Source organism: Anneissia japonica, unplaced genomic scaffold, assembly GCF_011630105.1.
Source record: "Anneissia japonica isolate Jap-2015-1 unplaced genomic scaffold, ASM1163010v1 scaffold288289_len232728_cov185, whole genome shotgun sequence".
Classification (NCBI taxonomy): domain Eukaryota; kingdom Metazoa; phylum Echinodermata; class Crinoidea; order Comatulida; family Comatulidae; genus Anneissia; species Anneissia japonica.
In genome coordinates this window covers 45,568-61,443 of record NW_022716753.1, presented here as the reverse complement: position 1 = coordinate 61,443, position 15,876 = coordinate 45,568, and the positions used below count along the sequence as shown (strand labels likewise).

At 32.0% G+C, this 15,876-nt stretch overlaps 1 protein-coding gene across 1 annotated transcript in view; it reads left to right on the top strand.

Annotated features, from left to right (window-relative positions):
- Positions 1-15,876, top strand: part of LOC117109803 (C3 and PZP-like alpha-2-macroglobulin domain-containing protein 8) — a 49,505-nt gene that overhangs the window by 24,153 nt on the left and 9,476 nt on the right. The window contains exons 17-32 of the mRNA XM_033252223.1: positions 811-945; positions 1,981-2,047; positions 2,275-2,392; positions 3,300-3,531; positions 5,598-5,751; positions 6,283-6,383; positions 7,697-7,748; positions 8,238-8,441; positions 8,977-9,068; positions 9,347-9,482; positions 11,123-11,389; positions 12,051-12,289; positions 13,249-13,489; positions 13,949-14,169; positions 14,797-14,952; positions 15,293-15,355. Of these exons, the coding sequence (XP_033108114.1) occupies positions 811-945; positions 1,981-2,047; positions 2,275-2,392; positions 3,300-3,531; positions 5,598-5,751; positions 6,283-6,383; positions 7,697-7,748; positions 8,238-8,441; positions 8,977-9,068; positions 9,347-9,482; positions 11,123-11,389; positions 12,051-12,289; positions 13,249-13,489; positions 13,949-14,169; positions 14,797-14,952; positions 15,293-15,355 (2,478 nt within the window). The remainder of the gene's footprint in view (positions 1-810; positions 946-1,980; positions 2,048-2,274; positions 2,393-3,299; positions 3,532-5,597; positions 5,752-6,282; positions 6,384-7,696; positions 7,749-8,237; positions 8,442-8,976; positions 9,069-9,346; positions 9,483-11,122; positions 11,390-12,050; positions 12,290-13,248; positions 13,490-13,948; positions 14,170-14,796; positions 14,953-15,292; positions 15,356-15,876) is intronic.

The window sequence follows — 15,876 nt, the reverse complement described above, 5'->3', positions numbered from 1 at the left end:
GTATGAGGCATAACATGTGTGATTTTGTAGTAAGATGATGTAGCAGTTTGCTACAGACCTAGATCATTTGTGGTCAAACTCAGTAAGATTGAGTTTAATTGTTTAGGGCTGTGACTGGGTTGTTAAGTTATTGACAATATATTAAGAGCAGTGTAGCGTAGTTGGTTAAAACTTGTGTTAACCACTGTACTCTTTAATGAACTGTCTTTAGTCTGAATACAAAAATAATATATGATAATAAAAACACAATAAAATATCGAACTGGCAAACTTATTTCCATTGTGGTCCAAAATGTTAAATACAGAATAAGAAACAATCAAATGAAAACTAACCAAAGAATGAATCAAACACTGTACCCATGTTTCAACCAGGTTAAACAATAGATTTTTTGTCCCTGGAAGGTGGTTGGTGTGGTGTGGTGTGAGAGGTCTGAATTTTATTTTCTGGAATATGGACATATTCACTTATGAATTGTATTTATAGATTTATTTATTCATATTTCTTATATTTCTTTTCAAAATCGTAAGGTATTATGCACACTATTGACTTTTGATTAATAAAAAAGTTAAAATGTTTGCTTTTGTTATTGCTATTATTATTACTAATACTGTTATCAATATTTTAAATTATTTTTATAAAATATGTTTTTCTTTGTATTATTTTTGTTTATTATTGTTCTGATTATTATATATTATTGTTAATATTAGAAAGATCAATGTTTCTCCAAAGTGCTTTGATAAATAAAAAAATGAATAAATTGAAATACCATTTTTTATATTGTACTTGTTTTGTTATATCTATTAATTTTAGGTTTTACAAGAAATGGGAAGCTATTCAACCCATGACGAACACGCCTATGAGGAATTTTGGTACAATGGTGGAAAGAGGAAGCGTCGATCAATCTGGTATGACGTTGGGGGAATGGATGCAGGCTTTGCTTTTAGTGTAAGTGAAAAAAAAAATGAACCTAAGGGAATCCCATTCATCAGTCAATCAGTCAATCAATCAATAAAATTAACCAATTAATCAATCAATCAATCAATCAGCTAATCATCAATCAGTTAAAAGTGAATTCAAATTCAACTTTATTTTCCAATAAGTATAAGTAATATAAAATTCAAATAAATACATAAACCAATATAGGAAGGAGCTAGAAAATAGTGTAAACACTAATCAATCCAGCCCCTTTAAATGTAAAACAATTGCATAATTCTATATATAGGGCAAAATTATTACTTTTTCAACTTAACAAATATCAAATATACCATTTCAAAGCAAAAGAATAAATCAAATTTTATCAAAAAATTCATTTCAAAGAAAATGTATAGTACATATTGTTCTATAATAATAATGTGACATTTATATAGTGATATAGTCAAATTAATTCAATTAAAGATTGAAGTTTTTTCAGATATGTGTTGTATTAACACATTTATAAAATTATGAAAATGACAAGTAAAATGATAGGCATTTAAAGAAATTCATGGAAAGAAGGCTTTAGATAAGCTGAGTATAATCTTTTGAAAAAAAAAATGTCCCCATCAGGATTTGAACCCAAGGCCTTTTGAAATCTCTACTTGAGCTGCTCTAAGGTCAAGTGGTATGCACTCTTAGGTTTTCCCATTAGGATATGTGTTTATTTTCTAGGTATACTATCACACGGTGAATGTAAATGCACTTGGGTGAAATGGCTGATGTTAGTTAATCTCATGAATTTCACTACGATTGGGTTGGTTTTTGTGTGGTTGGGTAGGTGAGTGGAATAAATAATTGATAAGTAAAAAATAAATAATCTATTTTGTGAATAAAATACCTCCGTAAACTGACTAATTGCCGTCCGATAGTCCCAGCATACAATTTTTCTACATCAAATAGTAAGATATACAAGCTAAGCATTTCAAGAATTTAGATGTTTTTGTTTTTTTTGTAGTACATTTTTGTATTTGAAACTCATTTCTATATTTAACGTTTAATTTTCAGGAAGCTGGTCTGAAGGTTATGACAGACGTTGTTTTGTTAAAATTTCATCAAAATGCTCCCATTAATGGTAAATTTGTTTAAATATTTAAACTATTTGCAAATTTTTTTTCACATTTCATCAATTTATTTGCTGTCCTGTTATTCATTATATCGAATATTTCATTTTCAAATGATAGAAATAATATATTAAAAATTTTTCTTCATTGTTTGCAATTAAGTAAATTTTCTTTGCTCATTTTGATTTGTCACATAATAATTATGAAACAAAAGTTGATTGACGTTGTCTGCTTTTAGGAGGAGTTGAAGTCACCTCTCTAAACAAAGAAAAAGTTGAATCTCGGCTTCCAAAACGAGAGACGAGAAAAAGGACATATTTCCCCGAAACTTGGCTTTGGCAGTGTTTCAACATGAGGTAAAATGACTATATAATAGCAATATTTATAATATTACCATTAATAACATCACTAACGATAATAAAGAAAAACTGTTGTGCTGCCCAAACCGTGGCATATCTACAGTATAGGCTTTGGGGGCTCTTTTAAAAGAGCTTGTGCCCCTGGGTGGCCCTCCCACCCCAACCAAAATTTGTTAAGCAAAAATTTATGCTGAAGTAGTTGCTTTTAAATTTCATCATCGAGCCCCTTCAGCTGCCCCATGACCCATAGATATTACAGTCAGTGGGTTGAGATATTTGTTTTTTACTCTAGGTCTACACCTATTTCTATGGTTTATTGCCAACGTCGCTCTCTATAATTTAGTTCAGAGGCGGATTTAGTGGGGGGGGGGCGACCTGGCCCCGGCCCCCCCCCCCAGCCCTTTTGAGAGGTGAAAAAAAAAGAAAAAAAGAAAAGAAAAAAAGAAAGTAAAAGAAAAAACGATAGCCCAGAACGCCTCAAATGTTATTTTCGGCGTCTAAAACACAGAAATTTCGCGGGGGCATGCCCCCGGGCCTCCTATTTCAGTGTTGTCTTGATCGGCCCAAATTTCGGCCCCCCCTTTTGGACATCTTTGGATCCGCCCCTGTAGTTGTTAAAATGGTTATTGCATATTTAAACTTCATGCTTAAGGTATCAAATATATTGATGAATTAAAGCTTGAGAAGTGATATTTTCGAAAGTCATGCAAAAATGTTGGGCTCTTTGGTAAACAAAGTATATTTTTGTCAAGTAACAAAAGGTTTAGAGATTTCTGGTCTGTCAGACCTGGAATTTTACTGGAGTTAAAGTGAAAATGTACCTTTATATTACTTTAAAGAAAAACAATAATACTAATATATAAAACAGAAGTGAAAATAACATCAAGTCTATTTTGTCTTATAGTTCAACACGAAAACAAGAAACATTTAGTGTTCATGTTCCTGACACAATTACAACATGGGTAACAGATGTGGTATCAGTATCCAAGCACACTGGGCTAGGCATTGCTAGTCAGTCAACCATTAAGACGTACAAGCCATTCTTCGTTGAGTTTGCTCTACCATATGCAGTGATACGTGGCGAACAAGTCAAGATTCCTATTACAATTTACAATTACCTTGACACCTGCGTACAGGTAGGTTTGGGATGGTTATCTTTTATCTACAGATTTCCTCTCTGACAACTTGTAATGAAATTTTATTTTAGATGAATTTTCTTTAGTACTAAGCCAGTAGTAAAACTTCTTACCACAACAGTTTTGACCAACTTAAAACTAAAAGCTTTACTAAAATATATATATCAGTAGCCAAATGAAATTATTTGAACATTTGGAATGAAATTGATGAATGTGTATTATTTCTATTTGTTTTTTAATTTTTTTTAAAAATTTTAAATCATTATTTGAACAAATGAATAAATTTATAAAGTATGAAACAACCATTCCTGTATCGGAAAGTTTTTTTTTTTCTTTCTGACTAAAATCTTTTAGATTGGTTTTATTTGTTTCTTAAACTTAGAGTTATCACTACAATTATAAAACTTCTGTTTTCGTATTAAAATGCTATCCAGAAGTGAAGAATATTTGTCAAACCACAAAAGCTCTAATACACTCTATCTGTGGTTAAACTGACGAAGGATGTGCTTATCTCTTCTCAGCTGATTGCTTGCCAAGAAGTTTGATCAAGTACTTATTAATTATGTGGGCAGCAAATTAAATGTAATGCATTTTTGGGGTTTTAACAGAAATGTCAATCGTTTTTTTTTTTTGCCTCTATAATTTCTTTCATATTATTTTTAGTTAAACCTCACCAGCTGTTACATCTTGCCTAAGATGATGTCATATTAAGTAAAAGTAGTTTGCAAAGTCAGTTTTTTTGTGGTTGTATGTTTAGTGGGTGGATTTTGTTTAGGAAGGTTAGGCTCTGTGTTTGGCTTGATGCCATTTTGCATTCAATACTGAAAAGCTCTTAAACATCTACTTCCAAGTACTGTATTAGTAGACTTCATTGATATTTACCAGAGGTTGGCTTCCCTCAATTTTCAAAGTTTTTTTTCTGTCCAAAGAAATTCACATTTGGATGTTTGGGATCCATTTGTGGGGATTTCCTTAAATATAGGCCTAGTAATTCTATGTTTTTCATTGCAACCATAACCCACCAGATATGTTGGGTTCTATATATTAGTTGGTTGTTTTCAAGATATCCAACCAGTAGTTTTACCTCAAAAACCATATTATTACACATGGTGTACCAAAAGTTTTATGGTTTTGTTATTAATACTCGCCATGCAAACATTCAAGAAATATTTTTCTATACTGTATTCCTTGTTATATTATTAACACTCATGAACAGCATAGCATGGTTGCCTTATTTGTCAATAGAAAAAATAGACTTTTCAGGGATCCCAAATTGTTTAGGATTATAATATTATAATTATTTTATTTTTACACGGATACACTTGATTCACCCAAGGGTGTTTTTCGTCGAGGCCGTGCAAGCCCATATGCAAAGTAACAAAATATAAGGAAAATAAAATTGTTAAAGACAAAATGATAACCCTTTTAAACAAAAGGTAAAAAAAGTTGGTGAATAATAATAATTATAATATAAGGATAAAAAATGCTAATGTAAATAAAAAACAGATAATATTAATCCTCAAGTGATTAAAGTTTTTCAGGGATAAAGATAAAATCAAAAGTAAAAAATTATGGAAGTAGACTTTTAAAAAGATGTATGTTAGGAGCACATTTCAGATCATCTGTAAGGTTATTCCAAATCTTTCTACCATGAAATGAAAAACTATTTTTCTTATATTCAGTTTCAGCTTTAGGAATATCAAATTAATACCATTAGCAAGTCTATAATCTCTGATATGAAAACAGTCTCCTGGAAACAAGCTTGTAGTTTCCTTTTATTCCAGCGAGCAAGAAAACATCTGGAAAATTAACACATCTACAGTATCCCAGATTCACATGTTCACATTATCAACTGTCTTTGTGAAGTCAGGAGGCCATGGGTGTTTTTTTGATCTTGTGTTTTTGCTAAATATTTGTTCTTTGCTACCTTGGAGATCCCTCAATAGTGTTCCACAAATTTGGTTAATTTTGGAGGGCTCTTTGTTGTTGTTTTTTCTTTATAAATAAATAAATATTCTTATCATTCGATGTTCATTCTTTTTATTCCTTTTCTTGTGTTTTGCTAGGCATCGCTGACATTAGGTCTTTCTGACGGCATACATTTTGTGAACCACCCTGGTAAACGTCATGAGAATTTCATATATTGTATGGAACCTAATCAGATGAAAACTGTGAACCATCCTTTGATCTTTGACCAGCTAGGAACAGGCAAAATACATGGTATGTTTCTTTTTTATTTTATATAAGGCCAAATAAAAAAAATTATTGTCTTGGCCACGCCCGACCGACCCAAATTTTACGAAATTCAGGGTTGGCATTTTAGTATTTTTTTTTTATACTACAAGGAACAATATTTTTTTTTTTTATTAGCTAATAAGGCTGAAATGGCCAAGGCCTAGCATATTTTGGTGCATGGTATGCGATGCGAATCCAAAATTGTTGTATTATTTTGTGTATTTTATACTGTGCTTGTATATTATTTTACTGAATAAATTCAATTTAAACTTCAAGCGTAAACACATTTTTGGTTTAAAAAAAAAGTTTTTCCACCAACCTACCCATTTTTTGGATTTTCCCAAAATGTGGCCAACACAAAAATTAATTTTTTTTTTTGGGTAATTTGATTACACAAAATTGATTTTCAAAATCATTTTATAAGATGTTTTGTATCTACAATGAGTTTTTCATGATCTTTCCTAATACTGTTTATACATTTAATGGGTTTAATTATATTTCTTGTTTTGATTGCAGCTAGAGTAGTTGCTTTGAGGTCAATGGAATGCTGTGGAGATTCAGTTGCAACCAACAAAGCATTAGCAATGGACAAAGTTTCAAAGCAAGTCACAGTAGAGGTAAGTCTGATAACCAGTGGCCTATCTGGGGCACACACGCCCTCTGTAGAAAGCTCGCGTCCCCCACTGGAATTTTTTGAAGCAAAAAAATTCTGTTCATGTAGCGTAAATAACCTCATATTATTTTGCAAGGTAGTTTCGGGCCCCTTCTTAAATTTTTCTAGATGTACCTGTATTCAATTTACATTATCATATGTTTACTGTTTAGTTTTCTTGGGCTTTGTTTGAACATTTTTTTGTATGATTTCTAGTTGCGAGAACATCAGATCCAAAATATAAAATTAATATAATTATATGTAATATATAAAAATTATATAATTTCAGTAATGCATTTATATCACAGGCTCCTGTAAGCACTTCACATTGAAATCTAACTTTGTTAAGGAACTATACCCTTCCTTGACACCATTTCAGTATTTCTGTGTTTATGGGGCCCAGATTTAAGATTCTGAAGGTTGTACTTATAGCTGGGTCATTCTGGCTCAAATCAGCCAGAAATTTAAAAGTTCCCATGTGACACCCCTCCCCCCACCCTTGGATTTTCCTTTAAAAAATTCTAAAAAATACCTTGATATGTCAAAAGAAAGGTTTCAAAATTTCAGCTCCAAATTCCAAACGGTTTTTAAGTTATGACCTTTTGGAATTTAGGTACCACACCCCCTTTTTCATAGCGGTAATGGCTCCTTTAACTTTGTACGGTTTTTACGAAGCTATATCTCCTGGAATATCGAACATAAAAAATTGAAAATTGCTACATAGACTGATATTTGGCCCCTCTTTCAGGAAATACCATTCAAATTTGGGTAGTGTATTTCATTAGAATGTTATGTTCCCCAAAAAATCCCTCAAAGCATGTGCGAAAATAGATTTTTGCTTTTTCAAAGAGTCGTATCTGACCACTCTTTAATGTAAGGAAGTTCAACCTGTGATGAATATGCTCATACTACTGCCTTCTTACCTTTCAACCCGGCATTTGCAATGGGCACCACCAAGTGGGTTTGCTAGAAAATACAAAAACCTGGACATCGCATAAATTATTGATCGTGACTTCACATTTCTAATTCTGACATGGTTTTGCCATGAGCTGGTGAATATTATTTGTACTTTTTTTGTTAACACTTTCCATGAAAGTAATTACCACCATACATGACAGAGTAAACAGAATGTTGAATTTGCTGACAACATTTCATGTCCAAGGAGGTCACAGGACTTATCTATAGGAAGTACCTGTTTTCACATGCACATGCCTTTGTAGATATGCTTACGTACAGCTTTTAATGGTTAACTTGTATGGCCTTTTTCTTGTTTTGTAGCCAGAGGGTATTCTTCGTTTTTATACACACAGCGTGTTCTTCTGCCCTAATGGTAAATATCGATCATAAAACTACTTTTAAATTTCATTTTATCGATAATAATAATCAAATTATAAAATAGTGGAGATGTATTGAATTAGGTACTTGCTTGCTTGCTTGCAACTTTTCTCATGACTATGAAACAGCTCCTCTCCCTAAGCCCAATAAAGAGACTCGGCTTATAAAGCACGTTCCATCCTGTAATTGGCGAGTTGGATTTTCTTTTGTAGAAATGAAAACATACCAAAAAAATTTAAAAAAATAAAAAATCTAGAAATGAAAACTAATACTTTAAATAGAGAATTGAATACAAAATTATAACTAAAAAATAAAAAAGGTGAAAAGAGACAATTTTTAAAACCATATTTTATGAAATACTGTATAGTATTGAAAAAACTAGTCCAATCAAAATATTTGTTGATAGTGGATGTATGTACAGTATATCCAAATGACACAAGCATTTATTATTGATGTTTTGATTACTATTATTATTTGGTTACAGAGCGCATAACAATCTCTACACCTAACAACTATGACTACAAATTTGTGAAGAAACCATCTGCCTTACGTGTGTTTGTCTTTGCGTGTAAGGCCAAGAATGACGCTCATATTGCACTAGCGAGTGATGCAACGGGAATGGATCTGTTTGAGATTGTACTCGGAGGATGGCAGAACACCAAGTCATGGATTGCTGCTTCAAAGCAGGGTAATTTATACACCATTTTTCGCGAAATTTGACTAACTAAATAAATTAATAGTAATAATAACAACAATAATTTTTATAATGACGAATTGGATACAATATCGATCCTTATGCAATATTTTTCTCTTTTTCGATGTACTTGTTTTTTTATCTTTGCTGTTTGATTTTTTTAATAGTTTTAATTGTTAAACATAATTCGCAATTCAGCCTTTTGGCTGCTATGTTTTATGTCTTAATTTGAATTTTGAATAAATATACCATTTTGAAAAATGAAAATTTCTGATAACTTGGCAACTACCACTGGGGGACTTTCAGAGGCCTAGCATTTCGCTCTACATACTTACCATCATGGATTAAATCAACGATGCTGCTATAGCAAAGGTCTAGCAGCACTGTCCACTGCGCGGTGCTCTATTTGCTTTAAGCAATATATTTACCTTCATATTAATATATATATTTTTTTTAATTGGATCTAGAAATTTGCATAATTTTGTAAGCAGGTGATGCTTATTGATGCAATTCTTTCCATCTTTGTCAGGTGACCACTTGGTGACTGCTGCAACCCCAGGCATTATGTCATGGGATGAATTTAAGGCATTCTGGGTAACATTCGATAATGGCTTAATCATGGTAAGAGAGGTTATTCTAATATCTGATATGTCACTGATTATTTGAAAAAATATTAATACAGTAATGACTATCTCCACCATGTTTCTAATCTTTTGTATTTTCTATCCTTAGCTTGTGAGAGGTCATTGAAATTTTTTTTGTAGGTCAAATGCCAATTTTAACTAAACCAATATTACCAAAAAAATTTGAACATGTGTATATGGCCTTTGGATTATAATAATGTGTGAAAAAATAAGAATTAATATAAACATTTTGTCGTATTTGTGTGGCTATTGCAGGTTGGTTACGGTGAAGTCCCTAGTAACAGTTCTGTTATTATGAGGTGGCAGTCACAAAATGATGTGTATGTTGATTACATCGGATTTTCAACAGGGTGGGGGTCACTTGGTGAATTCAGAATATGGAGAAAAGAAGGTATTGTTATTAAAATAGATCACAACAACATTCAACATTTTGCCAACAAAATTGATTGAACTTCTAGTAGAGACTAATATTCATTTTTAAAACTGGTCAATTTCATCTAGTAAAGTCTAATATTCATTTTTAAAACCAGTCAATTTCATCTAATAAAGTCTAATATTCATTTTTAAACCGGTCAATTTCATCTAGTAAAGTCTAATATTCATTTTTAAAACCAGTCAATTTCATCTAGTAAAGTCTAATATTCATTTTTAAACCGGTCAATTTCATTTAATAAAGTCTAATATTCATTTTAAACTGGTCATTTTCATCTAGTAAAGTCTAATATTCATTTTTAAACCGGTCATTTTCATCTAGTAAAGTCTAATATTCATTTTTAAACTGGTCAAATTCATCTAGTAAAGTCTAATATTCATTTTTAAACTGGTCAATTTCATCTAATAAAGTCTAATATTCATTTTTAAACCATTCAATTTCATCTAATAAAGTCTAATATTCATTTTTAAACCAGTCAATTTCATCTAGTAAAGTCTAATATTCATTTTAAACTGGTCATTTTCATCTAGTAAAGTTTAATATTCATTTTTAAAACCGGTCAATTTCATCTAGTAAAGTCTAATATTCATTTTTAAACTGGTCAATTTCATCTAGTAAAGTCTAATATTCATTTTTAAACTGGTCAATTTCATTTAGTAAGGTCTAATATTCATTTTTTAAACCAGTCAATTTCATCTAGTAAAGTCTAATATTCATTTTTAAACTGGTCAATTTCATTTAGTAAAGTTTAATATTCATTTTTAAAACCATTCAATTTCATCTAGTAAAGTCTAATATTCATTTTTAAACCGGTCAATTTCATCTAGTAAAGTCTAATATTCATTTTTAAACTGGTCAAATTCATCTATTAAAGTCTAATATTCATTTTTAAACTGGTCAATTTCATCTAGTAAAGTCTAATATTCATTTTTAAACTGGTCAATTTCATCTAGTAAAGTCTAATATTCATTTTAAACTGGTCATTTTCATCTAGTAAAGTTTAATATTCATTTTTAAAACCATTCAATTTCATCTAGTAAAGTCTAATATTCATTTTTAAACCGGTCAATTTCATCTAGTAAAGTCTAATATTCATTTTTAAACTGGTCAATTTCATCTAGTAAAGTCTAATATTCATTTTTAAACTGGTCAATTTCATTTAGTAAAGTCTAATATTCATTTTTTAAACTGGTCAATTTCATCTAGTAAAGTCTAATATTCATTTTTAAACTGGTCAATTTCATTTAGTAAAGTTTAATATTCATTTTTAAAACCATTCAATTTCATCTAGTAAAGTCTAATATTCATTTTTAAACCGGTCAATTTCATCTAGTAAAGTCTAATATTCATTTTAAACTGGTCAAATTCATCTAGTAAAGTCTAATATTCATTTTTAAACTGGTCAATTTCATCTAGTAAAGTCTAATATTCATTTTTAAACTGGTCAATTTCATTTAGTAAAGTCTAATATTCATTTTTAAACCGGTCAATTTCATCTAGTAAAGTCTAATATTCATTTTTAAAACCAGTCAATTTCATCTAGTAAAGTCTAATATCCATTTTTAAACCGGTCAATTTCATGATATTTTTATTTTCAGATGCTGAGAACAGTTTCCTGGAGGTGTTTAACCTAGGCCTTCCGCTGAACTACATCCCTGGTTCAGAGCACGCTGTGGCTACCATGGTAGGTGACGTTATGGGGCCTACGCTGACAAACCTGCACAACCTGATCCGATTACCGTTTGGATGCGGGGAACAAAACATGATTCATTTTGCACCAAATGTGTATGTGATGAGCTACCTACAGCGGACTCACCAGTTGACAGATGACAGGGAAAAAGAGGCAATCAAGTTTCTGGTTCAAGGTAAGCAAATTTAACAGAAAATTCTCCTAGCACTACTACTATTAGCACTACTACCATTACTATTTTGTTTCGTAATTTTTTTTTTTTTTTACTTGTAGCTAAGAATTTTAATTCATTTTGAACGCACCAAATGATTTTGAGTGCCACTGATCTAAAGGTGTATGTTCTAATAAATGAAATTAGCTGACATACTATGCCTGTAAAAAATTTAAACATCCTGAATTATCTGTCTTGTGATTGGCTAAGATACAACATAAGCCTAATGAATATTCTGATATATTTAAGGCTTGCCATCCCAAAACAAGTGCATTGTCACAATGTTTAACTGAGTATTAAAGATTGTGGCAGTATTGATACTAAGTCCAGAGAAACCGTAATACTTTTGCTCATAACTTTGGCAATAGTAAAGTTGATTCCAGTATGAGTTAACATTTTAAAGCTTATAATTGTGGAGAAAGATATGTTAAAATGTTCATTTTCTTGTTTTGGTGACCGATGCTGGTTTTTAGCATTGCAAGCCCCATTTGCTGAACAATAGAATCATGTGCATTCACATGTAATGTATGATGAACATGTTGGACTGCAACTTTGCTTTCTATCTTTATTTTGTTCTTCAATAAACATGGTATCTAATAAATTTTAATTAATGGTTCCTTTTAAGGTTACCAGAGACAGCTAACATACAAACATAATGACGGATCCTACAGTGCATTTGGTCAGCGAGATTCCTCTGGAAGCATGTGGTTGTCTGCATTCGTCCTGAAGTCATTTGCCCAATCACGGCCGTTCATTTACATCGATTCCACACTACTGGACAGCAACAAGCGTTGGATTATAAACCAGCAACTTCCAGATGGATCTTTTCCTCCGGTTGGAAGAGTTCTTAACAAAGACATCCAAGTGAGTGAAACAATTACATATCCACTGGCTAAGTTTATCAAATTGTTATTAGGGAGCTTTCGATTGCACGACGATGGTAGGACGTAGAACGTAATGACGCCATTAAAACTCATCTGCGCATGCGAAAACATTAAGTTCTCGTTGCATAGATTCTAGGACGCAATTTGGCCAAATCTACACATGCAGAGAACGTAGGACGCCCGGTAGGATGGTCACGTATTAGTGATTCCGTTCCAGCTTCATGTCGTCAAACAAATCAAGAGCTTCCTAATATCACAGCACATAATGTGAGCTGTCGTGATAAAATGAGTCGTACAAAAAAAGGGGTTATTGATATATTTGGATAGATGTCTATATAGGCTCTATTTTATTCTTAAAATCAGTGATAACCAGAGCAAAATAATTTTCAAATTCAAAAACATACTTTAGAGAAAATCGCCACTAAATATAATCAATTGATAAATTTTGTGTTGGTTTTTCTATCAATTCTGAAAAAGAGCTTTATAAAAATGTACCTTAAAAAATTTCAAACTAAAGTAAATAAACTCAAAACATTGAAACCCAATATTTGTTCAAAATATCCCTGCATTTAATTATGAGTCTTGGCCATCCCAAAACCACTGTCGCTAAATATTAAACTGGGTATTATTAGCATAAGAAAAAAAAAAAGCGGAGAATATGAATATATTAAAAATTCAATTTTCTTTTGGTGTTGTTCACTGATGCTGGTTTAGGCATTGCAAGCTCCATGTATTTTCTTGAGTATCTCAAATTGACCTGGCATACGACAAGCCTCAAGACACCTCCCATTTAATGAGCTTAGGATTGGAAATTGAGCTAAGCATTTCACCTGCTTATTGACAGCTCCAGTAAATGATTTTATATTACTTCATAAAAGGTATATTTAGAATGTCGACATTAAATAATAATGAATAATAAAATAAAAATGAATTTTATAGGGCGGTGTAAAAGGGAAGGTGTCACTGACAGCATATGTAGTGATCGCATTACTGGAGGCTGGAATTAAGTCTGTTGATGAAATAGCTGCTATTGATAATGCCAATAAATTTCTTGAAGAAAATATCCAGCATGTAGATGACCCATACACTGCTGCCCTCACAGCCTATGCTTTGGTTAGACTTGACAGCCAGGCATCCAACAGAGCTGTCAGAATTCTGAGAAGCATGGCCATCACTCAAGGTAACTTTAATTAATCATTTTAGTATTTTTTTTCAGCAAACGTCTAGTGGGGGTTGGGGTTACATGGGGGTCACAAACACTTTCTGAGAATTAAGTTCTATCATATAGGTACATCTATACTGCCATGCAGTGCAATTTAAATAAATAAAAATATTTAAATTGATATTACAGTACATTATTAAATACTGTAGGCCCAATGTACACAATTTGACTCATGTGCACATTAAAGAACCCAGTACATCTTCCGAGAACTTCGGGTATGTACAGCCCCTGTTGTGGATAGACGAGAGTAGCTGATACCGGGTCTCAGACACAAGGAGACCCGTAGGGGAGAAGCAATGTATTGTACGAACAAGTCAACACTTCAAGCACTTGAGACCAAGAGGTATAAAGCACTATATAAATCCAATACATTACATTGTAAGTTATATATATATATTTATATAACTATATTTTTAGGAGGTTACACATCATGGCGAGTGACAGGTGATCCAATTGAAACAGTGGCCAGGTTTGGCGGGTTTGAGGATATAAAACAGACCATCAACTCGGCTGAAGTTGAAATGACAGCTTACGGATTATTGACATATACAGCTCTAGGGGACATTGCATCGGCCCTGCCGATTGTTAAGTGGCTTTCCCAGCAGAGGAACGCCCTCGGTGGGTTTACATCAACCCAGGTAAATAACAATAATGTTTCATATTTTTAGAATTTTATCACGTGTAAAATTTTATCTGTTATTTAAACACATTAACAAACTAATCTATGAAACATACAGTATTAAACATCATGTTGAATAAATAAATTAAATATATAAAAATGATATCAGGCTCTAGATGCTTCACATGAGTACCCCTGTCACTGTTGACCTATGTACTGATACACAGCTCTTTTGGAGTGGGTGGGGGTGGAGAGTTCCAAAACATTGTGGCAAGTAATCAGAGCATTGATGTTCAAACCTACTAGACCCACTTTTACTCCTTGTTAGAGAAAGACAACATCAATATAGTGCCTTATGCTCATGACACAAGCAATTGGCCAGAGTGTGAGATAAAATTATATCCATTACACCAAGATTTAAATAGATATAATAATGATAAATGTTTTTATTTTGATATTATTTATCTATTTAATGTTTATTATTTTTAAAGTATGTATATTTGTGATTATCAGAAATATTATTTGCTTATTATTGTCATAGATATTGTAAATACTGTGCATTTGTGCAATGGACAATGAAAGTTTGATTGATTGATTATGATTATTTATGATTATTATTATTATTATTACTTACAATATTATATAGGATACATGTATAGCATTACAGGCTCTGGCTGAGTATGCAACCTTAGCTTATGTTGGTGGTGTTAACTTGACCATATCCCTGGCTACTGGAAACTACAACTTAGAGAAGTCCTTTGAACTTAACAACCAAAACAACAAAGTCTTGCAACATGTTACGGTGAGTACTTTTATTATTCATCTTCTTTTAGGCTTGTTACCTCCGCCAAAGAAGTTAATATATCCACTACTGTCTGTCTGTCTGTATTACCAAGATTACAAAATATTAAGAAATGTACTCTACAGTGTCGTCATAAACTTTACTGGAATGGTAATGTAATAATCCAAAAAAGAGATGATTAAATTTTGGGAAGAAAAAGACAAAGAACACGGCCTGCGTATTGTTCGATATTCAGGCAAAGTGCATTTGTGTTTAATCATGAGAAAGAATCATTGTGTTACAGTACAACTTCATTCCAACAGACTAATGCTGATATTGTTACCGCTGTTGCATTTTTCAGATCCCCCAGATTCCAAATATGATGTTTGTGGAAGCTGAAGGAGAAGGTTGTGGCTTGCTACAGGTGAGGGCGATGTGCTGTTTTGTTAATTCACATAATCGGTGTCATTTCAATTTAATTCAAATTTCATATACATAAATATTTAATATTAGGAGAGTTGACTGGTAGCAAAGTGACCCTTAATGGAGTAGGAAGATACTGTACTTAAACTAGTCTAACCTCAAGCGCTTTTTGACTTTGGTATGAAGCGCTTTATAAATCTATGTATTTAATTGTGCTCTTATAATTCAAAAAGAAACAAAATTCTTTAAAAGTAAATGAAGTCGGTTGCTCCACACACCTTCCATTTACTTACCATATTCAGTATGTTTTCGAATAAACACCCTGCTTTGAATAAACGCCCCCCTTGAATAGACACACCCTCTAGAGCTTCATTTGAAATAAACACCTCCCTCAAATAAAGGCACTGAGGCATTTATTTTTTCAACAAATAAACATTCCTTAACCAAGCAAACAATCTAATTAAAGTACCATCATATTCAACACATTCTATTAATGTTCTACTGCAGCAGAATTACATTTTT